Below are 26,545 nucleotides of genomic sequence, written 5' to 3'. Positions count from 1 at the left end.
AACCCCCCCTTACAATTACAGTTTTTTTAATGAAAAAGTTAAAAACATTTATTTTGGAGAGTTGATTCTCTTGGGATAGTGATGGTACCCTTCCCCAAAATAGTAATAAACCTTACCAGGACATAAAAGAAGCTACCATGTAAAGGAGAACCATATTGGTTCAGTGGTTAGTGAGATCCCTTGGTGCACAAAGACTCACATAGAACGTGTTACTTTATTATAAAGATACATATATACACAGAAACTCTACAATCAGAGTATGTCTGTTTGTTCATCCATCTGTATAAAAACATTACAGAATATATTTATTTGGTACTAGCGGCAACGCCCCTAGAGGCCTTTAGGGGCACTTGAGAGGGGAAGAAGTGGTTGAATTCTACAACTAGATTTTTATTTTAGACTTAAAAAGAAAAAGTTATTTTTTGTGTGTGAAATGGGGTCCTTTTTTAGGGGTTGATTTCTCCTAGGATGGTGGAGGTAACCTCCCAAAATAAGTTATAAACCTTCCAAGAACCAATGAGAAGCTACATAGAAAAAAAAGAACCATTGATCATTGTTAATTACTATTCAGGGATCTAAAGGGATAAGACAATGACCGCTAAATTGATTTACATTCCCAAATATGATACATGGATAACCTTTCTGTATGTTTCAGTTAATGGTTGAAATGTTGGGCACTTAATTTAATAATCCAACCAAACAAAATCGCAACAGGTCTCCTAAGTAGTTAAGCCAACGAATAACAAATTACTATATTAAACTATGGGGACTAGTCTAATAAACAGCCCATTGTCCCATCTCGCTCTGATTAATATATTTTTGTATCTGTATGTTACACTTGCTATTTTCTTTATTCGTATTCTTTTAAACTTAAGAGCTTCACTAATTATGGATGTTGTCTTTTTTCCTTGTTAAATCCAATTACCTAATTCTGGATATTCTTTGAGGTTGATAATTACAATTATATTTTATTAAATGAAAAAAGAACAATTTAATCATAATTCAAGATAAAAATTATATTATCACTAGCGGTTTTGCCCCTAGAGGCATCTAGGGGCCCTTGATAAGTGGGGGGAAGTTGACCCCTCCCCTACTTTCAGTTTTAGTATGTAAAAGAAAAAGTTTTTTTTAAATGTTGGGTAGGAACTAATTTTTTCTAAACTCAAAACTTCTCAGGACTATGAAAAACTTGAACCAAGAAGAACTATATCAGTTAAGCGGTTACAAAGAATCTTCGGTACCGACAGACACCCTCACACACACACACACACACACACACAAACAGACAGACACAGAAACTGTTACTTTTATATTTATAAACTACTCCTTAATATGTTGATCCTATATCAGTCTAAAAGATAGGTCAAAAAAGAAGAACCAAATTGGTCCAGCGGTTAGCAAGAACTTCAGGCACAGATGATATTTCTCTCCCTGCTTTAAAGCACTATTTATGATACAAAATAGATTGATGTCTGTTTGTCCATCTTTCTGATGCTTAAGAACTGATATGGTTCTTTTTTACTTTACTATGTAGCTTCTCATTGGTCCTTGGAAGGTTTATAACTTTTTTTGAGAAAGAGAAGAGAAATCGCCCCTTAAAAAAGGACCACAACACACAAAAAAAACCTTTTTCTTTTTAAGCCTAAAATAAAAATATAGTTGTTGAATTCAACCCCTTCTTCACCTCTTGAGTGCCCCTAAAGGCCTCTAAGGGCGTAGCCGCTATAGCAAAATAAATATATTCTGTATTGTTTTTATACAGACGAATGAACAAACAGACATACTCTGATTGTAGAGTTTCTGTGTATATATGTATCTTTATAATAAAGTAACAGGTTCTATGTGAGTCTTTGTGAACTATGGTTCTACTTTACATGGTAGCTTTTCATATGTCCTGGTAAGGTTCATAACTATTTTAGGAAAGGGTACCACCACTATCCCAAGAGAATTAACTCTCCAAAATAAATGTTTTTGACTTATTCATTAAAAAAAACTGTAATTGTAAGGGGGGTTCGACTTCCCCCCCAACCCAAAGGCCTCTAGAGGCGTAGCCGCTGCTAGAAGATTATCCATTAATACAAAGTAGTAAAGTTTTTTATCTGAATCTCAAAATTAGGCAATTAATTATGAATAAAAAAATCACGCAACCTTTCTTTTAAAAAAAATCAATCTTTAAAGTTAAATAATGTGAAAAGTATAAGTTTAAATGAAAAAAAGTCTTTAGTAAGTGCTATTTATTTTTGATGATAAATATTTTGCAAATGACGTTTGGTTGCTATGTTGATCAAAAATATGTTAGAATTTGTTGTTAGGTTTTTTCTACAAATCTTTATATTGAAAGTCTAAATTTGAAAATTGTGATTTTTTTAAAGCTTATAGTATTTATATTGTTTGTATCTTTAAATAAAAAAAAATATTACAAATCAATTTTTGTTTGTTTTTTATTAAAGATTTTCATATTTTTTTCAATTTTTTTTCAGAACTTAAAATTGAAAAAAAAACCAAAAGACCCCGCTAAAATATTTTGTCTCCACCTGGAATCATCAAGGATTTATGTATATTTTCACCCTACATAGGTCCCAGGGCTCGGCACTTACTTTTGTCTTGATTCAATTGTAGCCCACAGTGAGGAGATATCCTTGGTCTTTTTTTTTGCTGAAGATTTCCCTGGTCCTTTTACGAATTTCACCTTAATTTTTTTTTATCACCTCTTGGGGCAAAGCCCCTAGAGGCTAGGGGCGAAGCCGCTAGTTTGTTTTAAAAGCATTAACGTACCTATAAAAAATAATTTAAAAAAAAAAATAAAATTATCATTATTTAAACTAAAAGCATGTTTGGGTATAGTCCCTTTCGTGACATCGACTCTTAAGGGCCGTTTCGTCTAACCTAACCTGAAGTAATAAATAAAAAATAAAAAAACTACTGTGAAAATACGACAAAACGCCCCTTAATAGGCGATTTCATGAAAGGGACTATAACAACCGCTTGTTTTCATAAAAATCAAATACTTTTTAGAGTATACTATTTTTGAGCGGCTAAAAATAAGGAGGCATTAAAGTTTTCCTCAGATATCATAAACCTACTTAAATGAAAATTTGAAAATTTTCATTATGATTGAGAAATGATGTGCAGAATAATTCAACTGTGCGTGGCTTCCACCCGTACGTTCGCCTGTACGTCCGTCCTTCTGTCAGGCGTCGGTGTCGCTACTTGCTAGACACCGTAAGTGGGAGCACGCAAGTCTACACGCACAGGCACAGACACGCATACACAGACACACACACACACACACACACACACAAAATAGTGTACTTTCACCATGGATCTCTACACAGGCACTCACACACAGACACGCATACACAGGCACACACGCACAATCATAATAGTGTACTTTCATCATGGATCTCTTATCGGAGTAACACTTAACAGTGGATGTTTAAATCATGGAAAAAATATCCTTTGCATTTTCAAACAATCTTTATGGTCAGCCAGCAGGGGCGTCCAAGCTTTTTTTTGGGGGGGCACAGTGGGTTTTTTGGCTGATTTGGGGATTTTTTAACTTTATGAGTCACAAATGCCAACAAAAGCGTATTCTATCTAAAAATAAAGTTAAAACCTTTCATATACAGGTTATAGCTTATGTAATATAACATATTATATACATATTATTGTGATTTTAATAAGAAAAATGTCCCTAGAACTACTCTACTCATATAGTTAAAAATTCGAAATTTCTTATATTATTCTGCTAAAAAGAATTTTTTTAAAACATTGACTTAGACCTAAATTAAACTTTTGGAGAGTTTTTAAGGTGTACGTATATGATTAATATACATATCATAAGCTTCTAAGTTTTCAATAAATAGTATACAGGGCTCGGCAGCTGCGCATCAGCTGTGACTAAGCTATAAATTTTAACCCATTTTGATGCTTTAAAAGATCTTTGATGAAAGGGATTGTCATACTAGGGTCAGGTTCGACCTTTTAGTTGATATTTAAAATTGTAAAAGGTTTGCCTGAGGTATATTTGCTGAGCCCTATTACAATGTTCTTAAAAATTATCCTGTAATTATTCAGTTTTTCAACAAATTTACTTACAATTCTGTTAAACTTTTATACATTTACGTTCTGATTATTTAGTTATGACAATCTATAAGTGTTAATGTTCGTTTGTCCCACCGTTTCAGAGCTTTGCTTTAATGGATGTTGTCATCCTTGTTATTTTTAAAGAGGACTATCCACGAACAAGAGCACGTGATTCTAAGTACCTTCCAGCATTGATCCTGAGTATTTTCTTTCAGAATATAATAGGTCACTATCAATAATTAATATATTGACGAGAAAATTTAAGTTTCACCACTTCAAGTTGAAAAAAAGTAAAAAAATGTTCAGCTTTTTTAGTCAAAATTCTATCAAACGTTTTGTTGAGTTCGGGGTGTCTTTAATTGTCCATGTTGTCAAATGATAAAAATTTAAAAAAGTCAAAAGCACATTTACTATATCTCATATGTATGTTCAAATTAATGCTAATATTGATTAATTTACAATCTATATAACACGAGTATTCGCATATGTGTCATCAAATATCCATTTTATTAAAAGAATTAGCTTCATAAAAGTTTTCAAAATCAATTAAAATACCTAAAATAACATGGTGAAACATAAATTTTCTCGTCAATACATTAATGATATATGGTTACCTATTATATTCTGAAAGAAAATACTTAGGATCAATGCTGGAAGGTACTAAGAATCATGTGCTCTCGTTCGTGGATAGTCCCCTTTTAATAGTTGGATGGAGAGTTTAGGTAATACCTACAGTAAATGAATGTGGATTCAGGAACTACTATTAGATTTAGAAACCAAGGGCATTGAAAGGAAAGAACAATATAAATTAAGTATTTCAAACAAAGTTAAAGGACAGACAGAAAAAATAGTGGCTTAGAAATCAAATTTAATTTAAATGTTTCAGAAATACAGAAAGGAAGACATACGCACATTTATAAAAATTGAGCAGCTTTGTTACTAAAACTATTTCATAATAATCATTGTATATATGTTTTCAGTATATCCCATAATATAAAGTACTAAGCTTTTGTGTGTAGCGAAGAATCTCACTCACCACTGAACCGATATGGTTCTTTAGAGGGAAGCTTCTTATAGGATGGTTTTAGGCTATTTCATTTTTATAAATAAGCCTGGGTATTGTTTTAAGCTATTTTTCTGCCCTTCTATATCCCTTTGAATACCCTAGATGCTAGGGGCGCATTACCATCAATGAGGTAAATCTTTCCCCCCCCTCCCCCCCAAAAAAGCTGTCTATCTAAAATTACAGCGTAGCTTTTCTATAATTAGGGTCAGTCCGTACGTCCCTGCGTCCGTAACGTTAGCTTTTTCGTTAACTTAGGCATGTTAGAATTGTTCTATTGTTTCCTGTATTAGTTCTGTATGATTTGGAAAGTGTATCAACCCTATAATCATTACCAGAATGTCAATACGTTTATGTTGATTTTTAACTTATATTATAAGTACAATATTAAAAGCGAAGCATCTCTATAATCAATTCCTAACAATGTCCGTTTACCCTTAAACAGTATTTTATATTTAAGAACTTTTGCAACAAATTTAGGCAAAATTTTGACAAGACTTATTTATATATACTTTACATATTCACGCTGTTTGTTTGTCACCCCGTTTCAGAGCTTTGCTTTTATGAATTTTGTCATCCTTGTTCAAATATAAATCAACTGGTTGTCAGACCATTACCGATAGACTGAAGGACTTAGTAAATTATAATCTGGATGCTTCTTAGTATGGTAATAAAGTCTTTTAAATAGCAGCCGAGATATTCACATTTTCCCTAATAATGTTTCTAACAGACAGATGTACCGACAGACGGACGTATCATTTACAGAATAGCTTCAATATTAAAAACAGAAAGGTAACCTTTAAAGATTAAATTAAATATGTGTGTTATTAAATTATATCAATTTTTAGTAGTTTGACTTCATAATGGTATTTAATTTATATTAATACAACTTCACAGTATCTATTTTCTAAGCTGGATTTCTCATTTGGGGCTACGAGGTGCCAAGAGTTATGAACTAATCTTGAATTATGAATACTTGAATTTAATCAGGACCTAAATAACTTTTGGCACCTCGTAGCCCCAAGTGAGAAAAACCTTTAAACGTAAAAAATACATGTTATTTTAAGATGCAATATTAGGTGTTCTTGGATTTTAAATTACAGATTTATGACAACTTTTCTTATTTTTCTTTGCATTTTAAAGTAGAAACATCTGTATATATCAATGAAATATTGTTACATATCATTTAATCAGATTTTTACACCAATTTATTCTAGGAAAAAGTGGGAAAAGCAATGTATGATGATTTTAATGAAAAAGTTCACTTTTTAAAAATATTCCTTTGACCACGTTCAGCTAAACGGCTGTATTTTGCCTAATTTTGTAGTATATAAAAAAATCTGTTGCATGGCAACCTTTGAATGGTAATACTAGCCCCTGGGACATTTAACTCAAAATTGAGGAAATTTAAAAAATGACCAAAAATCCCACTGTGGGGGGGGGGGTAAATACCCTTCCAAAATGGTTGGGGGTGCCTACGCCCTACCGCACCCTTAGGGTAGGGGTAAATTTTAAATGGGGGAGGTAAAATGAAAAAAAAATTTTGAGGTGCCTACGGCACTCCCAAATTCGTTTGGGGGGGGGGGGTAATCCCTACTTTACCCCCCCCTCCCCTTGGACGTCATTGTTAGCCAGTGACATTGGACGATGAATTGATGTACACCAAATTAATAAGGATTACCAAAATTACTAATTATAGTATTAGAATAAGCAGAGGAAAGTTTTGAAACTGCTAGCTTGGACCATACAATCAAGATTTAACAAAAGTACCCAAAATTTTATTTTATTTTACGAGATTCATAAAACCTTATATGTACTTCATTATTTACAGTCCAATGCCCTCTCTATCCTCTATCCCTAGGTTACTGTTTATTTTCATGTTTTTTGTTGGTATGATTAATCTATGTTTTCAATAAATCCAATATCTAAAATATTAATAACTGGAGAAATGGACGATTGGAAAGTTAAAGGGGAAGTGGTAATCATTCCAAAAGGGAAATAAAAATTTCTCGTATTTATTCGAATCCGGTGGATAGGAACCGGTTCTCATCCATACGAAAAAACTATGTCTAGCATCGTACTATATACAACTTGCCTTCGGCACCTCGGGGCTAAAAAAAACTAGTTTTAATCTTATAATTGTACATTCTATATCCGCGGAAAGCCGTTTATAATACGATGCGAGAAATAACTATTATTTTTCCTGATCAGGTTGTAGGGGGGAATGAGGGGGGGGGGGGATAAAATAAAATATATGTTATCTAAAAAAGGAGAAGATCAAAGTAAATATTGAAGGGGAGAAGGTAAGGGGGATATTGGTAGATGTGGGAAAATGCTTCAAGCACCACCACCGCCTAATTTCATACTTCATTTCATAATTTTCATGTTGTTCATAGCATTAGAGTTAAAATATCTATTAGAAAATAAACAGAAAATATTAAAGTGATTAGTTATTAAATTAAAAGTTATAGTTGTAAATAATATGAAGTGACTAGAGTTGGGCTCGATATAATTATCTCGCTATTGGCTAGGTTTATTCCATGTTTTATTTACTTTCTTTTGGTTATCTGAATTCTGACTATTAAACCTATTCTTCCATTATCTTCTCCCTGACGATTTCTTTCTTTAAACTATTTTAGGATCTTAATTTTTTTTATTTCAAATTATCGTCCTTAAAGGGTTAAAATGTTTAATTAACTGTTAAATTTTAGTTCAATATCTGACCACATTACTCATGTATCGCTAGTATCAAATTATTTTAAAACTAAGATTTCTTGTATTTACTATAATATAAATTTAAATTTTCTGTTTTATGGATAGGAATTTAATACTTCAATATAATTCAAATAGCAACATGAAATAAAAAAAATGTATTTGTTCTTTATACAGTAAAATAATGGGTCTTATCGTTCTAGTCAATGAGAGTTTATTACGGATTATTGGAGTACTAAGAGTTTTAAACAATTATCGCTTGGAAAATTTGAGCTCATATATAGACATTTATTTCCTATATAGATCTGTCATGGATCTTGATGCAATAAAGTAGGCTGTTTTATAAATGTTAAAAATTGGAAGATTTCATTAAACGAAAATTACCGCAACTATAAGTATTAAATAATTAAATTATATTTTTTGAATAATTTATTAATGTTATTGGTTATTTAAATGTATTTAGGATAATATTTTATACTAGAGGCGGCGTTCTAAAATCATACCGCTAGATTGAATATTAATCTTTTTCTTTCATTGTCCTATCCCTGAATATTCGTTTTTTCATCCTTTTTTAAAGATTAAATGTCACTTCCCTTTCCTTCCGTCTTTTTTTAATTTCATTATTTTTATTTAAAACCGTATTTATAATTTTGTCTCTCTTTCTCTAAAATATTTTAGGATCCTAGGATTTTTAAAAGCGAAGCTTTTCTATAATTAGGGTCGGTCCGTTGGTTCATCCGTCCGTCCGTCCTTCCATCCGTCCGTCCGTAACGGATAGCTTTTTTCGTTAATTTAGGCATGTTAGAATTGTCCTATTGATTTCAAATTTTGCATGGTGATTCCTTTAGTAGTTAGGTACAATTTAGAAAGCGTAGCAACTCTATAATCATTACCAAAATGTCCGTACGTCCATTTTAAACATGTTGATTTTTTTACTTTTTTAACAACAAATTTTTATGTGATCTAATCATCCGATTGATCTGATTTTTGGTATATTGATTCCTGGGACAACAAAGTATGATGTTATAAGCAAAGCAACTCTATAATCAAGTCCTAAAAATGTAAGTATGTCCATAAATATTATCCTGTATAAAGCAGTTTTTCAACAAATTTGCATAAAATTTTGCTTCAATTCTTATACATTTATATTCTGATTATTCAGTTCTGACAATATATTAGTGTTAATGTCCGTTTGTCCTACCGTTTCAGTGCTTTGCTTTTATGGATGTTGTCATCCTTGTTTTATTCAAATTATCATCCTGAAAGGGTTAAAATGTTTAGTTAAATGTTAAATTTTAGTTTAATATCTGAGCACATTACGGACGCATTCTAGTATCAAATTATTTTAAAACTAAGTTTTCTTTGATTTATTATTTTATAAATTTAGATTTTCTATTTTATGAATAGAAATTTAATACTTTAATATAATTTAAATAGCAACATGAAATAGAAAAAATGAATTTATTCTTCATAGAGTAAAATAATGGGTCTTGTTGTTCTGGTCAATGAGAGTTTATTGTGGATTATTGGAGCACTATGAGTATTAAACACTCTACTATTGGAAGACTCGAGCTCATTTATAGATGTTTATTTCCTATATAGATCTGTCATGGATCTTGATGCAATAAAGCATGCCGTTTTATAAAAAATCTGTCAAAAATAATTCATAAGGTAAAAACAGAAAAAGTAGTTGCTCATATAGGTATAGAATGACATCATAATTAGCCATTCGAGATTTTACGGGCAAAAGTTTTTTAAATGTAGTGCCTATAAAAACAGGTAGCTGTGTTTAGTGCTCTATGAAAATGGGGATAGATGTCACAGCTTTTGGCCTACCTTTAGGGGAAAGAAACCCCCTAGAAAAGAGAGAGGGGTATATGGTATTTCCTGAAGGTAAAAGGTAGGCCAAAAGCAGTGACATCTATTCCCATTTTGCTAATACACCATAGACAGCTACATAAAAAAGGAGAATGAATGAAAAATAACTTCTATGGGTGAAACAAAATATTGTATTCCACAATCTAATTGTCCTTTCTAATTGTCCTCTGGATTGTTAATCCTTCGGCTTGTATCATTTTTTTAGAGGCCCTGCAGGGCTAAATTACTTAATTAGAAACTAAAGCATAACACATAGCGCATCCACTTGTTGTCCGAAAGGTGATATGTTCGAATCTAGGCCCGACACCGCGTCATAACTAAAGACGATAAAATCGTTTCTACTGAAGATATGTCAGATGCGCAACTTAAATTCCAGACTTCCAGACAAGGGTTGTGCAATCAAAAGGTTGGTTGCCTGAAGGACATTTGACCATATAACGATGCATAGTAAGATATATAAGATGGAAAGAATTTTAATGTTAGAGGTAGATTTGAAGGGAGTTTTCAATCCACCTATCACGTATGTCAAAATTAATTAACTTAAATTGTATTTGCGCTTTTAAATAAAGAATTATACAAAAAAATTAATTTTATAAAAAAATCCTTAAAATTTGATGCAGATTTCAAATCTACCTCTAACATTAAAATTCTTTCCATTTTATATATCTTAATGCACAGCTTTAAGCAAGGTTTGGTTAAGACATACACTAATATAAGACCTCATGGTGTATCCCGTCCTGAAAGGATGCCCGAGGCTAAACAGCTTGATTTATATTTTGTATATACCTGTTAGATTATGTATGCAGTCCATTTTACCACTGTCCAAATTTAGATCAACCTAATTAAATTAAAATTCAATCTAACAAGAATGACAACATCCATAAAATCAGACGGTAGGACAAACGGACATTAATATTTGTGTAGAGTGCCAGGAAATTATAAAATATATTAATATATTTATCCTATAATATAAAGTAGTACGATTTTTTTCTGTAGCTTAAGATTTAGATAACTACTGAACTAATTAAGTTCTCCATTTTAAGGAAGCATTACATAGGTCCCTATATGGTTTTAGGCTATTTCATTTTAAGACTTAATGCTTTTCATAGTTTTTGGCTATTTTCACCCTTCCCTGACCCTTCGACTAGGTGGGCTAGTTAATTTATAAAGTACTAGCAGCTTCGCCCCTAGCCTCTATGAGGGGGGGGATTTTTTTGGTTTTTGAGAGGGTTGGGGGTGTCCCACCCCCAAGAAAATAGCTTAAAACCACCACAGGACCAATAGGTATATACCCCGAAGAGTAGAATCCGATCGGTTCAGTGGTTACCGAGATCTTAAGGGACAGACGGACAGACAGACGGACAGACAGACAGATAGACAGACAAACGGACAGACATCAAGCTACTTTGTATTATAGATAATAAACAGTATTGCTGTAAAACAGGACACAATTATGGTATCATATAAATATTGCTTTAAAAAAGGTCAAAATGAAAAATCCTCAATTTTAAAACATACATACGGGTCTTAATTCCTATAAAGGAATAGGTTATACAATCCAGTGGTACAGACAGACATTCTAACTTTTTAAATACAAAATAATCTGATTACATATTTATCTATCTATCTTTCATGAAACCTGTATTGAAGTTTTATCACTAGTCACGGTAATTGGGATTTGTTTAGGTGCTTTGGTCTTGAAATGCTTCTCCAGATAATGTACTGACCTAGAATTAAACAGGAACGATTACGCATGTAATAGCAAAGCTGTTTGTTATTATAAGAAAAAAATTGCAACAAACTTATTAATACTTATAAATTTATATTTTACTTTTTGGGTTCTTATTTTAGCGCTTCGTTTTTATGGATGTTGTTTTGATTCAGATTCATATTAATGGATATAGGATATACGTGTATATATATTAACAAGGGGAAATGACTCAATTGAGCTTGCTAATATGGACCTCATTTATGGGTCTTTTCGTTCATCCAGTAGCAGAGAAGGGGATTGCGGGTATCATTATTTTAGCCAGCTGCAAGTATTGATTTATGAGAATACATGAGAATATAGTGCAACATGCAAGTAATAATATATCACTTTTCATGTTACTTGAATGTTTACAATAGCATGGAGAAATTTAATTTTTAAAGCCTTTTTCTTTATGCTACAGTGACGTTGACTTTCATAGGCGTCCAAGGGGGGGGGTAATGGGCCATTTGGCACCCCCAAACGATTATGGGGGTGCCGTAGGCACCCCCAAAATTTTGTGAACAATACCCCCCCCAAAAAAAAATTACCCCTACCTTGGGGGTGCCGTAGGCACCCCCAACGATTTTGGGGGGGGTATTTACCCCCCCCAAACCATTTTGGGGGGGTTAAATACCCCCCCCAAAATAAATGTTCTTTAAAAAATTTTTTTGGGGGGGGGTTATTTACCCCCCCCCAAATTTAATGTTCTTAAAAAAAAAATTTTACTGTCCAACCAGTTAAAACAGTTCTTAACCATGATAACAAAAAATTTAATAGTTTGATCATGTTTTATTTGCTTGGGCCTTTATAAGGGCTAAAACCATCCCGGGGATCTATGATGTAATTGTAAAGCACTGAAGATTCCATAAAATAGATACCTAACTAAATTAAATATTTTATTAAATAATGAAAAAGAATTTCTATAGGCGATTTCTTTTGGGAGGATGTCAGGGTGTCTCAAAACTAGTTATAAAACTTACCAGGACCTATAAGACGCTTCACTTTAAAGTAAAATCATATTGGTTCATTGGTTAGTGAGTTAATTATTGTATTTTTATGTTCTAAAGAATGAGATACTACTATATATTTGAATAGTAGTGGCGCCCTTAGCATCTAAGAACTCGTGTTTTCTAAAGGGTAAAAAGGGAGGAGAAAAATAGCCTAAAACCACTCAAAGGATTGACCTATAATAGTGTGGAACCATCATGGGATCTATGTGAAGCTTTCCTAAAAAGGAGAACTCAGTATTAAAAGTAATGAAATCTGAAGCTATAGTCAAATAAAACTTACTTACTACTTTATGTTATAAGATAGTACTTATTAACTTAATAGATTAGGTAGGTGCTTTTTTTACATAATTAAATTACCCCCCCCAAAAATTTTACCCCCGGGGTAAATTAGTTTGGGGGGGGTAATTACCCCCCCCAACAGATTTGGGGGGAGTATTTACCCCCCCCAACAGACTTTAGGGGGGGTAATTACCCCCCCCCAATCAAATTTTACCCCCGGGGTAAAAATTTTGGGGGGGGTAAAAAAAAATTTCGGCGCGCTTCGCGCGCCATTTTACCCCCCCCAAACACGAATTAACCCCCCCCCTAAAATTTTTTACCCCCCCCCAAAAAAAAAGCTTGGACGCCCCTGTTGACTTTCATCCTTATTTGTAAAAGCGAAGCTTTTCTATTATTCGGGTAGTTCCGTCTGTCCGAAACGATTATGTAACGGTTAGCTCTTTTTGTTAATTGACATTTAAAACTTTGAATAATAATTCCTATTACAGTTAGGTAAGATTTAGAAATCTTTATAACTCTATAATTGTTACCAGAATGTCTGTATACATGTTCATTTAAATAATGTTGATTTTTAACTTTTTGACAAAAATAATTTAAGTAATATAATTATCCTATATATGTGATTTTTAAAAAACTGATTCCTGGGACAAGAAATTATAATATTATTAGCGAAGCATCTCAATAATTAAGTCCTAAAAATGTAAGCATGTCCTTAAAACATTTATATTTAGCTTATTCAGTTCTACCGTTTCAGAGCTTCATTGTTATGGATGTTGTCATCCAGAGATGGGTTTTTAAAAGATGCAGCGTTTTTTCGACAATTTTTTAGACATTGATTGATTGAACGAAGACGATGAAATTTCAACACAGAGTATACAACATAAGAATTCAAAATTTTAAAATTATTATTTTAGCCATTTGTAAGAATTCAAATATTAAAATGTCTAATACAACTTAAATCCATTTTCGTTGCATATTTATTAATGCATCTTTTTAGAGCTGTGTTAGACATTATACAAATGGCTAAAATAATAATTTAAAATTTTGAATTCTCAAGTTGTATACCCTGTTAAAAACCTTATTCCATCTTGAAGATCAATGCCCCGTACGATTTTAACAGAGTATTCAACTTGAGAATTCAAAACTTTAAATTATTATTTTAGCCATTTGTATAATGTCTAACACAGCTCTAAAAAGATGCATTAATAAATATGCAACGAAAATGGATTTAAGTTGTATTAGACATTTGAATATTTGAATTCTTATGTTGTATACTCTGTGTTGAAATCCCATCGTCTTCGTTCAATCAATCAATGTCTAAAAAATTGTCGAAAAAACGCGGCATCTTTCAAAAATCCATCTCAGGTTATTTTGATATTCATGTTACTTGTATGTTTACAATGCCATCAGGAGAAATTTTTTTTATTATAAATTGACGTTGATACATTTGCGCAAAAATAATATATTTAACATTTTTGGGGAAAGTTTATGTAAAATAAATGGTCTAGAAAAAAAGTATTAGTTTTGATTTCTAATGGGATATTAATATATTTTCTAGTATAACAGACATCCTGTTTCTTTATTACAAGGACTAGCGTTTATGCCCCCTAGAGGCCTCTAGATGCACTTAATATGTTTTCTTTTCAACCAAAATTATCTGCTAGGAGGCGCTTTTTTTGGTACCCTCCCCCCAGAATAGCTTTAAACCTTACAAGGACCTACACTGTGGAGGTTAACCATATCGGTTCAGCGGTTAGCGAGATCCTTTGGTACAGACAGAAAGCAAGAGATTCTTATACTTTATTGGTTATGAAACCAAGAATTCAAATAGAAATGAGCGTGTAATCATTAACATGTTAGGAAATCAAAACAATTTAGGTAAATATTTTGCGTAAATGTAAACTATATACAAGTTTAAATGCAATGTAACTGCAGTTTCACTTTGCAGTTAATTGAGAATGTAGCATAGACTTGTTTTTTTATTAAAAGAAAAGCCATTTCACATTTATGGTTGGTCCGTTTGACTGTAATGAATAACTTTGATCGGGAAGTGAATCGTGTTGAAATTGTCCTATTGATGATTCTAGTGACAAAAGGAACGGCTCTGAAGGCTAAGGTAGACGGGTCCAGCTTGGAAGTGTTCTTGGGTTGGAAGGCCTTATGAAGAAAGTGTCTATCTCTTACTATTTATTTCAACCTTATCTTGGTAGAAAAATGGTATTTTATCATGAAATTAAAATGGCCTTTTTTTGTCCAAAATTATGAGAAAAAAAAATTCCCTAGATAAAATAGAGAAAGAAATCACCGATTTTTTGTTTAATTTCGGTCTAATATTATATAAGCATTAAAGTTTCAACAAATCCTATCCATTAGGGAGCAAATTTCTTGTTGAAGAGCATTATAAGATCTCGTAAACGGCTGGACCCATCCTCCCAAGGTTTTCACTAAATTTAAAAAGGTTTCAAGGAAGGTTTAAAGTTATAAATAGAAAAGCTTTTTTTCTATGACGTTATTTATCTAATATTTTAAAACTTTTTTAGGTAAAATGTATAAAATAGAAGTGATATTAAATGTTATTTTAAGTTTAATGATAACCGAAGTGATTCCACAGATAAATTATAATGCAGATTGTTATGAAGCCATTAGGAATTATATCAAAACATCCTTTTAAATACAAGGACAATAAATCATCGCGTTTTAGGTTTCAAGGACAAACGCAGGAGTTACAAACGTCGGAGTATCTAAATATTAAGTTAATCAAGTATTTATATACAGGTTAGGTTAGGTTTATATATTAATTAACAAGTAAGCGAACTGCAGTGGTTAGGCATAAAACACCTATAAGATTGTTTAAAATAGGTTAGGTTAGGTTTAGTGTCTACTCCGACGTTTATTACTCCTGCGTTTGTCATATTTATAATTTAGCCCTCTTACCTTCATAAATAATATGTTAGATCTTTTTAAAAACAGTCTACAAATATTTTTTTCAAAGAAGGCGTCTTAACTTTTATTTTTATAGCTAGTCGGTGTTATTAGTAAGTAGTAGATGTAAAATTTTCCAAAGAATTCAGATATGCAATCGGTTTTTTTTTTAGACCTCTTATTTTTAAAGTAATTTAAGTTTTTTTATAAGAAATTAAGTAGGTTTTAAGGTACTAAAACGCGACAAAAAAAAGAAGAAAATTGCCATTATGAACAAAAATAGTAAGATCTTTAATTTGACACTTTACTTTTTTAATTCTGTTGAGTAATTATTGAAAAAAATCAATTTTTTTGAACCCACAAGAATAAAAACTTTCAACTTAAATATATCATTACAGAGGCATAAGAAATAGGCGTTATATATAATTTTAGAATGAGAAAAATATTACAACTACGATAAAAAAAATTATATGAAAATATTATATTATATTATACAGGCAACCATCTTAAATCTTTAAGAGTAAAATCATTGAGAGTAAAAATGGGAAGGGGGTAAAGAGGGGGTAAAGTAAGTGTTGCCCGTAGAAAATAATATGTTAGGCCATTTTTTTTTACTTTTTTCAATTTTGCTTACAATGGATTCGTAATATTTTTCTGATTCTAAAAGTATATTTATATGGACCCATATTTTTTAATGCCTATTTTAATATATATTTACGTTGAAAGTTTTGATTAAACCGAGGTTTAAAAAATCGATTTTTCAATAATTACCTGACAGAATTCAAAAAGTAAGGTATCAAATTAAAGATCTTACTATTTTTGTTTATAATGGCCATTTTTTTTTTATTGCGTTATAGTACCTTAAAACCAACTTAATTTTTTTTTAAAACTTAAATTACTTAAAAAATAAGAGGTCTGCAATAAAAACGATTGCATATTTGAATTCTATGGAAAATTTTACATCTACTACTTACTAAAAACACCGACTAGCTATAAAAATAAAAGTTAAGACACCTTCTTTAGTAATATAAATAAATTGTCTCAAAATAGCAAATGGGCCTTACAACAGCTAAAAAAATATATTAGTTGATACGTTCCTTCGTGGTAAGGGTAGAGGTTGAGGTAATGGGGTTATGGGGTAACGTTATATTAGCCAGCTAGGAGAAACATTTTACCAGGATATGCGAGAATCTCTCACAATATTCACTTATTATATATCCATAATCATAAACAATCTTAAATCATGGATGTTTGATATATATATTTTTAAAGGGAGGTTGGTACCCCAAGGTAAATATAAAAGTTGGGCGTTATCCCCTTAGAAATTTTTTGAAAATTTGAGTACCCCCCCCCCCCCCCCCGACAACGACGAACAACTATTTTAGATTAGGTTAGGTTTTAGGCTAGGGAGCCGAGCGCTGCGGCTAGGCAGGCAAGGGGGCCGAGCGCTGCGGCTCCCTAGCCTAAAACCTAACCTAATCTAAAGAGTTCATAGTTCGCTGTCGGGAGGGGAGGGCACTAAAATTTTCAAAATTGAAAAAAAAATTTCTAAGAGGACAATACCAAAAGTTGTTTTATTTGTTCAAAGAATTGATAAAATCAAATCATTTGTGTTGTGCAGGAAAAAAACTTTTTATTGCATGCTCTAACTTTTTAAAAGCTTTCTATTGCATGCTCTAACTTGCTTAAAGTGGACGCGCTAGAGTGCACAGATTTTGCTTAGTCATCATCATAGCCATTGAGTTCTGATCTCTTTCCTTGGGGTTTCCAAGTTAAGGCTTGATTGGTTAATTGAACATGTACTTTCCTTAGAGTGTGCCCCAACCATCTAAATTTTCTGTTTTACTGTCAGTTTGATGTCTGAGTGCACAGATTTGACTTAGTGTATGTTGCGAATATATTTGCTACAGTTGTCATCGTCCTACATCGCTATACATATCAATATCCATACACAATCTTTAAACTTATTCATAATGTTTTTTTTCAAATAGTTTATAAGCTCCGCACATATTTGCACCAGACGTTGCCTCATCGCCATAGATCCATTATAACATGGACGTTACACCAGATTTCCATGTTCTCTAATAAAGTAAAACTCGAAACGGAACCCCTTTCTTTACCCCATCCCCTCCACTGACCAACTGGTTGAACGAAGTGACCAATAAATGTGTTTCTTGTAGTCAAGCTGAATTGACGACAATTTTTCTCTTGTCATAATATCCACATATATCCTATTTTATTAGCATTGCAGCTGAGAGTTACTAACTATTTGGGATCATGAAAAGAAAACGAAGTAGTGGGTTTCGACGCATTTAAACAGTAGCTTTTCAAGTTATTTTTACTTTTTAGGTTAGGTTAGGCAAATGTTATTGATTACTCCGCAGGATTAGGAAAAAGGCCTCGCATGGTTAGAGCCCTCTGCAGGGACTAGAAATAGGAGAAAAGCTACTGTGAAAATACGACAAAACCTGCTACTTCGTTTTCTTTCTAGATCTACTATTTGTTTTAGAATTTGGAGGAATGACAATGATGATTTCCCATTGGTTACAAATTTTGGATTTGGTAGTTTTTTTTAAATACTACTATATAATTTGGGTATTCTGTACGTCATTCTTAAAGAAAATCGGTCATTATACACTACAGATATTATTCATGTGTACTTCCGTTTGTCATTAATGTGATTTATAACGCAGGGATATCGAGTGATAAGACAATTAAATATAAATTGATTCACCTCCCCGAGGATGACAAACAAAACGGATTTATTGATTTAGGCATGTTAAAATCGTCCTATTGATTTCAATTATGGAAGATTATTTCAATAATGATATTACCTTGATTTTTGGAATATAGATTTCTTAAAAGATTAGGTACAATGATATAAGCGAAGTATCTCTATAATGTAGTATTAAAATGTAAGTATGTCCATATAGAAAATAGAAATAGAAAAAATAAGCATTTACTTATATTTTTTTTAAAGTTCACTACTAAATATAAATATCTTTTTTAGATAAAAACAATTTAACAATCTATGATAATGATACATCAACTGAAGGTAATATGGTTTTTATAGTAGAAATAGAATAATTATCCTATTATATAAATTGGTATGTTTTTTGTCTGAAGCGAATGACCTATCTAACCTCTGAACCGATATGGAGTTTCTTTTTGGTCCTGTGATGGTTTTAGGCTATTTTATTTTCTTTTATATAAAGTCTGGGTATGGTTCCAGGCTATTTCTCTTCCATTCTATATAGCTTCGAATAAAGAACCCATAGATGCTAGGGGCAGAATGACAGACGCAGTCGAAGCTGTAGTTCCTATAAAAATTACGACTAAAATATAAATGACCAATGATAGGTCAATACACAGACTAAATTACTGAAGGCAGGCCAGGCAGTCATTTTATAGGCACTACAAGAGGCTTTACGCTGTCCCTTATATAATAAATTTATATTTTTAGAAACATTTTTGACAAACAATATACCCATGTTGTCCTGTCTTCACCAAGATTCTAAACAGTTAATTCTATGGATAAAGTAATTTTTAAAATATTGTTTATTGTAAAACACTAGAGGGTGAAAGGGTTAAATACATATATTTCCTTATTGCAATGACCTTGTGCTCACTCTAAATTTGGGTCTTTGAAAATCAACTAATGGTAACGGAAATATTAAAACAGCCAAGTAGCAGAAAACAATTTGCTAGCAGACGAAAAAGGTCCTTGGAAAAAGGAAGAAGGTTATTATCTGTTTACACATCTATCTATACTATAGATCTGTTGTAATATCAATTAATTTATTAGTATAGATATACAAATACACTAAACAACTACCTACCTCTTTCTTGAAAGGCCCTAAATTTTGCAGAAAATTGTTTGCTCTCTTACTGAGCTTACACTTTTTAAATTGAGAAAGTACCACAGTTTTTTATGTTCCTTTTCTTAGGACAACGCTAAAAACTGTATTGGTTTCTTATTTAATTTTGAAGTATATGCAGGGAAAAGAACATAACACAAAAAATCTCGGAATTTTAAAAGTGTAAGCTGACAAATCTTAGAACCAACGAGGTTGTATTTTGGGGTCTTTCATCGCTGGGGATATAGCTATTTAACATTATGGGTGGAGGGTGGTATCCAACCCCCTAAGTGTTTGAGTCATACCCCCTAATTAAAAATTAATTTTTTTAGGAATTTTTATCTAGAAAGAAATTCTGGGAATTCAGACTATAAAATGTCTTTCAAAGTAGAAGATTTTTTAAGGTATGCAAAACAGATTTATAGAGTAGCTAACCATTATATAAAAGTAACAGGATGTCTTTCTTTCTGTCTGTACCTGAGGATCTTGTTAACCGCTGAACCGAAATGGTTCTCCTTTATAGTGTTGCTTCTCATAGGTTCTGGAAAGGTTGTAACTCTTTTTTGGGGGAGGGTACAACATCCCTCCGAAGAAAAGTCGCCCCTAGAAAAAAGCCCACCCCCTAAAAAAACATATTTTTTTATTTTTCTTTGAAGATTTTCATTCTTAATTTATTATTTGAGGTTGATGTATCTGATCATATACAGTGTTCTTTACTTTTTTTTGGCAATCTTTTGAAAGGTTTCAAATCAGTGATTTATTTTAGATGTGCTTGTACAATAAACATGTGTGCATTCTCGGACAACTGTTTATCTGTACCTTATTCAACTTCCCAAATAACTGAGACATCTGACTTTACCATAATATTTTTTTCTTAGAAATCCAGAAAATTACTCAACAGACCAATCAAGAGAAGTAGATGAGCTTGTATTTAAGGGGAAAATTAAAAGTAGGTTCTTAGTATTTTCAGTAGCAAAGATACTCAATAAGCCTTCTCTATCAGTTTGTCACTTTAATAAATACTCTGTTTTTTTATCCTTCTCAAAGTTTATTATACACCTAAAGGCTGTCAAGTCAGTCCCGTACAACCCCGGCCCCTTTTTCAATTTTGGTTTAAAGAGGGTGTCGTAATTTTAAAATTACTGTACAGTGTACACGCGATTGCTTGAGAATCATCCTATTGTATAAAGCAGTAAGCTTTTTTTTCTGTAGCGAAGGATCTCGCTAACCGCTCAACCGATATGGTTCTCCATTACAGTGAAGCTTTTAATAGGTCTCGGGAAGGTTAATAACTATTTTAGTAAAGTGTATCTCTATCCTCCCAAAAGAAATTAGCATTAGAATAACACTACCCCATTTTTTTCAAATTTTATTTCTTTAAAACCTCCTCCCTCCCAACCTTAGATGCCCCTAGAGGCTTCTAGGGCAGTAGCCTCTAGTGAAATTATAATGGAGTAATTGGTTATTTTAAACCACGCTTGTGCATTACCGCTCTATCTAATTCTTATTATTTTATAGATGGATTTTTCATAGAAGCCGGGGGATATGATTTTGAAGATCAATCTACCTCTCTTTATTTCGAGCTAAAATATAATTGGACGGTAAGATTGTTACTTAAGCTCTCAGAAAAGTTATTCATTAGTTTTTAAAAGCGAAGTAACTCTATAATAGAAACCTCATACGTCCATTTAACACATGTTATTTTTAACATTTTAACAAAAATTTTATGTGATTTTACTATCCTGTTTATGTGATTTTTGGAATACTGATTCCTATTACAACAAGGTACAATGTTATAAGCGGAGCATATCTAAAATTAATTTCTTAAAATGTAGGCATGTCTTTAAACAGTATGCTGTATTAAAGAAGTTTTGCAACAAATTTACTTACAACTTTGGTTACACTTATACATTTATATTCTGCTTGTTAAGTTCTGACAATGTACAAGTGTTAATGTTCATTTGCCCTACGGTTTTAGAGCTTCGCTTTAATGGATGTTGTCATTTTTGTTAATTAGAGAAGTAAACCAAAAATTAGGATACATATGATTTATTATTGTTAATGAATTAATAAGGACTTTTTTGATGAGAGAGGAGGGGTAATAGTTAAGGTAAATAAGCCGTCTATTTTCAATAACAATTCTGGTGGACAGACCAATATTTCAAATAATTAATAGCCTAAGTACTAAGACACAAAGATAATGCTGTTTTTTTAGGGGCTAATAGTTGAGCCAAATCCTAAGCACTATACAAATGGAATAAAAAAGAATAGAAAAATTTTCAGGTAAAATACGTGATTCCTATCATATTTTTTAAAAAGTTCGTTTGATAACAAAATCATAATAAGATTGAGGGGGTAATCTGATGTATTTTTAAAAATTTGGAGAGGGGTAAACCAAGAGGTTTCAAAGTTTAAGGAGGGGAATCAATTCTTTACCCCAAGCCGTGGAGTCTAATGTGCTATATCTTTCTTTTCAGACCAATTCATACTTAGGTATATGAATATTGTACATATACTGAATGCCCACGGGGTTGCCTAATTTCTATTCTGTTATATTCATTTATTAGAATTTAAAGCTATTTTTTATATTTAGTGCGAAAACCTGCTTGTCATTTTTACCAAGACCAACTGTTATGGGATACAAGTGAGAATCTAATCTTATTAGCAAAATAAACAATTTTAAATTATGCAGTGAAAATTGTTTACAGTATTGATACCCTAGAGGCATAGAAATTAACATTACAAAATGTATCTACAATTTTTTGAAAATTACTTTTATTGACATATAGGTCTGTGATACCTAAGTAAAAAACGGTTTCCCCTCCAGGACACCGGTGTTTGACTTTCTAATATTTTAGTTGGAAGAAAGAAATGACGAATGCGCTTGATAAAGATGTCCAACTTATGAGAATACAATGTCTTCCACTTTATTCCTTACTGGAAGCTGTTGGCAATCCCAAAGTCAATTATTTGAGGTAGGAAACAAATGCTTTTGACCAGGCAAACCAATTTTTAAATAACTAATCATGTCTGTACTTCTGTACGTAAAAGCTAACCGCTTTTTGTATACATACAATAACCGTATAGCACAAATGGTTCAGCAGTTGGAAAGATCTTATGCAATAATACATTATACGATTTCTGTGAGAATTCTTTGTTTGTTGACGGATTTGAAACATAGTGTACTTCAAATTGTAAAAAAGTTAAATAAGTTTTGAATATGATGTAACCCAATAATTCTACATATTAACTTTGTTTGTTTGTATTTCTGTCATGATAATAATTTAGTTAAAAATGTTTACGCTACTTAATTATATATTTGTCTTAGGGTAGGTCCGTCCGTACGTCCGTTCAGCACGGTTAGCTGTTTTCATTAACTTAGACATGTTAGAATTGTCCTATCGTTTTCAAACTTTGCATGATAATTCCTAGAACTATCTAGGAAGCATAGCAACTCTATAATCTTTACAAGAATGACCGTACGTCTATTTAAAAATGTTGATTTTTAACCTTTTTGACAACAATACAATTATCCTATTCATCTGATTCAATGCTAATTCCTATTACAGCATGGTACAATGTTATAAGCGAAGCATTTAATAATCAAGTCTTAAAAATGAATGTATATAAGTTTTGCTACAAATTTACTTACAATTTTGTTTCGACTTTTATATTTTTTTATTCAGGTCTGTCACTCACAAGTGTTAATGTTTGTTTGTCTTACCATTTCAGAGCTTCGCTTTTATGGATGTTGTCCTCCTTGTTTTAATGGAAACCAGCTCAGTAATTTGAAAGAACTTTAATTTACATATATTTTAGTTTGGATATAGAAGGAGGAGAATTTCAAGTTCTCCAAACTCTTCCCTGGGAAAAGGTAATCTCGATATAATATCGCATCGTATATTAGACAGCTTTCCGCGGATAGCAAAACGATAAATTATATGATTATTTCCGGTTATAATCCAGAGGATATTAATCGGTTTCGAAGCCATACTGTTTTTCAGTCCGTAATGCTATATGGGAAATGTGATTTTCTTGGATGCTATTTAGGACAAAATGCTGGAATTTTAAAAAATCCGTCAATGATTTTGTGTACAAAATACTTATTTATATATATTGAAGGCTTTTGTAAATGATTTTTTCTAGAATTACTTAGCTTTTAAAGTCTTCAAAAACAAACAAAAAAGATCTTTTGTTAACATTTACTCTTTTTAGGTTGATATTGAAGTCATTAGTCTCGAATCTCATTTCCTAGGTAATTTTTTTTGAAAATTTAATTAGAAAATATTCTAATGATTGATTAAATTAATATGGATTTTTAAATATTATATTTTGGGATCTTGTATACTACAATAACAGTCTGTCTGTCTGTATGTTTGTCTGTTATGATCTTGTAAACTGCTGGACCGATCGTTCCACAATTTTCAGAGAAAGGGTTAGATTTAGGCTATTTTCGATACCCCTCTCATAGAAAAATAACCCTTATCATACACTATTTATTTTCTTCCAAAACATAACGTATATGAAGTAACTGAACAAAGTGTCTCAAAAATAAGGCATGTGACGTCATAAAAATGAGGAAGATGAGAAAAGAAGTGGGAAAGAAAATCCCCCCAAAAAAGAAATGTATAATACCTCATTTTTATGACGTCACATGGCTGATTTTTGAGACACTTTGTCCAGTTAAAATATGGAGAATGATGTTTTAAAAATGGAAAATTTATGCCATGTATTTAACTTAAAGGAGTTCGAACCCCTGGCTCATTGGAGGATTTGAAGGCGTATATGAATGAGAGAGGATACAAACATATACCAGGAGCACATAAGGTACAGGCGAGGCCGTGCATGTTATATTGTCTGAGGGGGAATAAATTCATAAAATTTCACTCCCCCCACACCAGAGTTCTTAAAAGGACTCTCCACAGAAAAATCAACTTTAGATTTTTGAAAATCTAACCTGAAATTATTATTCTCTGTTCAATTTTAGGCATTTTTTGTTTTTGTGGCATCGCGATCGAAGCCCTTTGAAATTTTTTACCTCCTTTAAGTGAATCCTCCCGCCATTTAATTTGTGCTGCTTTAGTGATTTTTAGCTTCTATTTTTGCCGCCGTTGCCGCATTCATCGCCCTTCTCCGCCGCTACTCCGCTGTACGTCGCTTTTTAATACATTCTCCCCTCTCCCTTGTTCAGAAATTAAATGGAGGCTGGGGGTGTTGTGTATAGCTACGTACGCAATGTATAGCGGAGTAGCGGCGGAGAAGGGCGATGAATGCGGCAACTGCGGCAAAAGATGGTTATATTTGGCGGAGGCAAACACAAAATGGAGGCGGCAGGATTGTCCAGTCAAGGAAGAGGATAAATCGTAGAGCGGCCGGTTGCAATGGAGCAAATGTTCTTTAGCGGCGAACACATATTGAGTGGAGGAAAGTGTAGTATATATTGTTATAGCGGCAGTAAAAATAGGCGGCGGACAAAATTTTCAAAGGGCTTCGATCGCGATGCCACAAAAACAAAAAATGCCTAAAATTGAACAGAGAATAATAGTTTCAGGTTAGATTTTCAAAAATCCAAAGTTGATTTTTCTGTGGAGAGTCCTTTTAAGGGATAAGTCAATGGCTGATAAATATATGTAAATCCCCAATGCGTGTTTATACAAAAAAAATTTCCTCCTGAAAATTAAAATTACTGGTTGAAATGTTTGAACATTCAACCTAGTGAACCATCCATTGAAAAGTCCCCAAAGTATATTGGGTGAAAAATAACCACACAGGTGTTAAGGCAACCCGCAATGGTTAAACTTAAAGGGAAAAAAAGTTCCTTAACATCAAGCTATTCCAAACATATAGGGGAGGGGGGGGGGGGGGTCTTTTATCGATAGATACTTTGATGGATAGCACCCATTTTTACAGATTGCAATGTACAATATTCCTCTTTTTAGGTAAACCAAAACATCCTGATAGCAAATCAAGAGATTGAAGGCTACATCACAAATGATCTATTTGTGAGAAATGATATTGCAGAGAATGCTGGCCTTATTCATAGCCATGATAGTATTGTTAAGACTGAATTATGAAAAAATTAGCGGATACGCCCCTAGAAGACTCTAGGTTCACTTAAGGTGGGGGGGGGGGGGGGGGGATAGGTAGATCACACTTCTTCTATCTTAAGACTTAAAAGAAAGAGAGAAAAAAAAGATTTCAATAATTTTATGCAAAACATTTATTAACCCTACACAGTAGGGCCCCCTTCAGAACTTTTTACACACAGAAATAAGTTAGAAACCCTGAACGGTTTTTTTTGGGGGGGGGGGGTGTCTATTAGAGGTTAAATCAATTTATCAGATGCAGTGCTGCATTAGTTCAACAAAATCGTTCAAATAAGCTAATATCAATAACTAAATCAATTCCACAGGGTAATGCTTTTAATTTTTATTTACAAATCTAATGTATTTATTCTACTTATTTTATGTAAAACAGCTGTGTTATTCCATATTCATTTCATTAAAAAATTATATGTGATTTTTCCATATTGTAAATTTAACAAATCTATTAACGTGTATATTTTTTGTTTGTTTGTTTAATAAAATCTTCTCCATAATTTTTTTTTAAATTACTATAAATCTTTAGAAGTCAAAAAAGGACCATGATTTGCCTTGTTTTTGCTTAGTATACACATTATTATTGGCAGTATATAGACTAGGGTTGGGCCGCATACTTTTTTGGCCGGATACCGGATACCGGATATCCGGCCAAATTACCAGATATTAAAATAGTAAAAAAAAATTTCTTCAGAAATCTTATGTAAATTTACATAAAGTTAAACTTATTCAGAAAAAATGTTCTTCTAGCTTCAATAATAAGAAAATTATAGCCAGTTAGGATTTTAAAAAGCAGAGATTTTTGGAGTAAAGTATAAAAAATTATAGAGCCGGATATCCGGCCGGATAGTTTCAATTAGGGTTGGGCCGGATATCCGGTGTGGCCGGAT

The 26,545-nt window shown here is 32.3% G+C and overlaps 2 protein-coding genes across 2 annotated transcripts in view; one reads left to right on the top strand and one right to left on the bottom strand.

The window, feature by feature from the left end:
* The window catches only part of LOC145326519 (uncharacterized), a 71,708-nt gene that overhangs the window by 23,659 nt on the left and 21,504 nt on the right, over positions 1 to 26,545 (bottom strand). Inside the window, exons 33-34 of the mRNA XM_080169890.1 lie at positions 11,379 to 11,466; positions 10,526 to 10,577 (exon numbers count right to left, since the gene is read on the bottom strand). Coding sequence (XP_080026016.1) covers positions 10,526 to 10,577; positions 11,379 to 11,466 — 140 coding nt within the window. The remainder of the gene's footprint in view (positions 1 to 10,525; positions 10,578 to 11,378; positions 11,467 to 26,545) is intronic.
* Positions 15,323 to 26,155, top strand: LOC145326207 (uncharacterized). The gene is made up of 15 exons (XM_080169374.1): positions 15,323 to 15,425; positions 16,974 to 16,990; positions 18,210 to 18,262; positions 18,711 to 18,755; positions 19,164 to 19,239; positions 19,890 to 19,961; positions 20,436 to 20,506; positions 21,076 to 21,158; positions 21,773 to 21,840; positions 22,151 to 22,201; positions 22,416 to 22,532; positions 23,377 to 23,431; positions 23,773 to 23,812; positions 24,302 to 24,384; positions 25,497 to 26,155. Exons 1-15 carry the CDS (start codon positions 15,324 to 15,326, stop codon positions 25,629 to 25,631), a joined length of 1,068 nt encoding a protein of 355 aa, XP_080025500.1. The 5' UTR covers position 15,323; the 3' UTR covers positions 25,632 to 26,155.

The sequence above is a fragment of the Acartia tonsa genome, chromosome 8 (genome assembly GCF_053477335.1).
Source record: "Acartia tonsa isolate MP-2025a chromosome 8, ASM5347733v1, whole genome shotgun sequence".
Taxonomy (NCBI): Eukaryota; Metazoa; Arthropoda; class Copepoda; order Calanoida; family Acartiidae; genus Acartia; species Acartia tonsa.
Note: the sequence above shows the minus strand (reverse complement) of the source record. Positions and strands in the feature narration are given on the sequence as shown.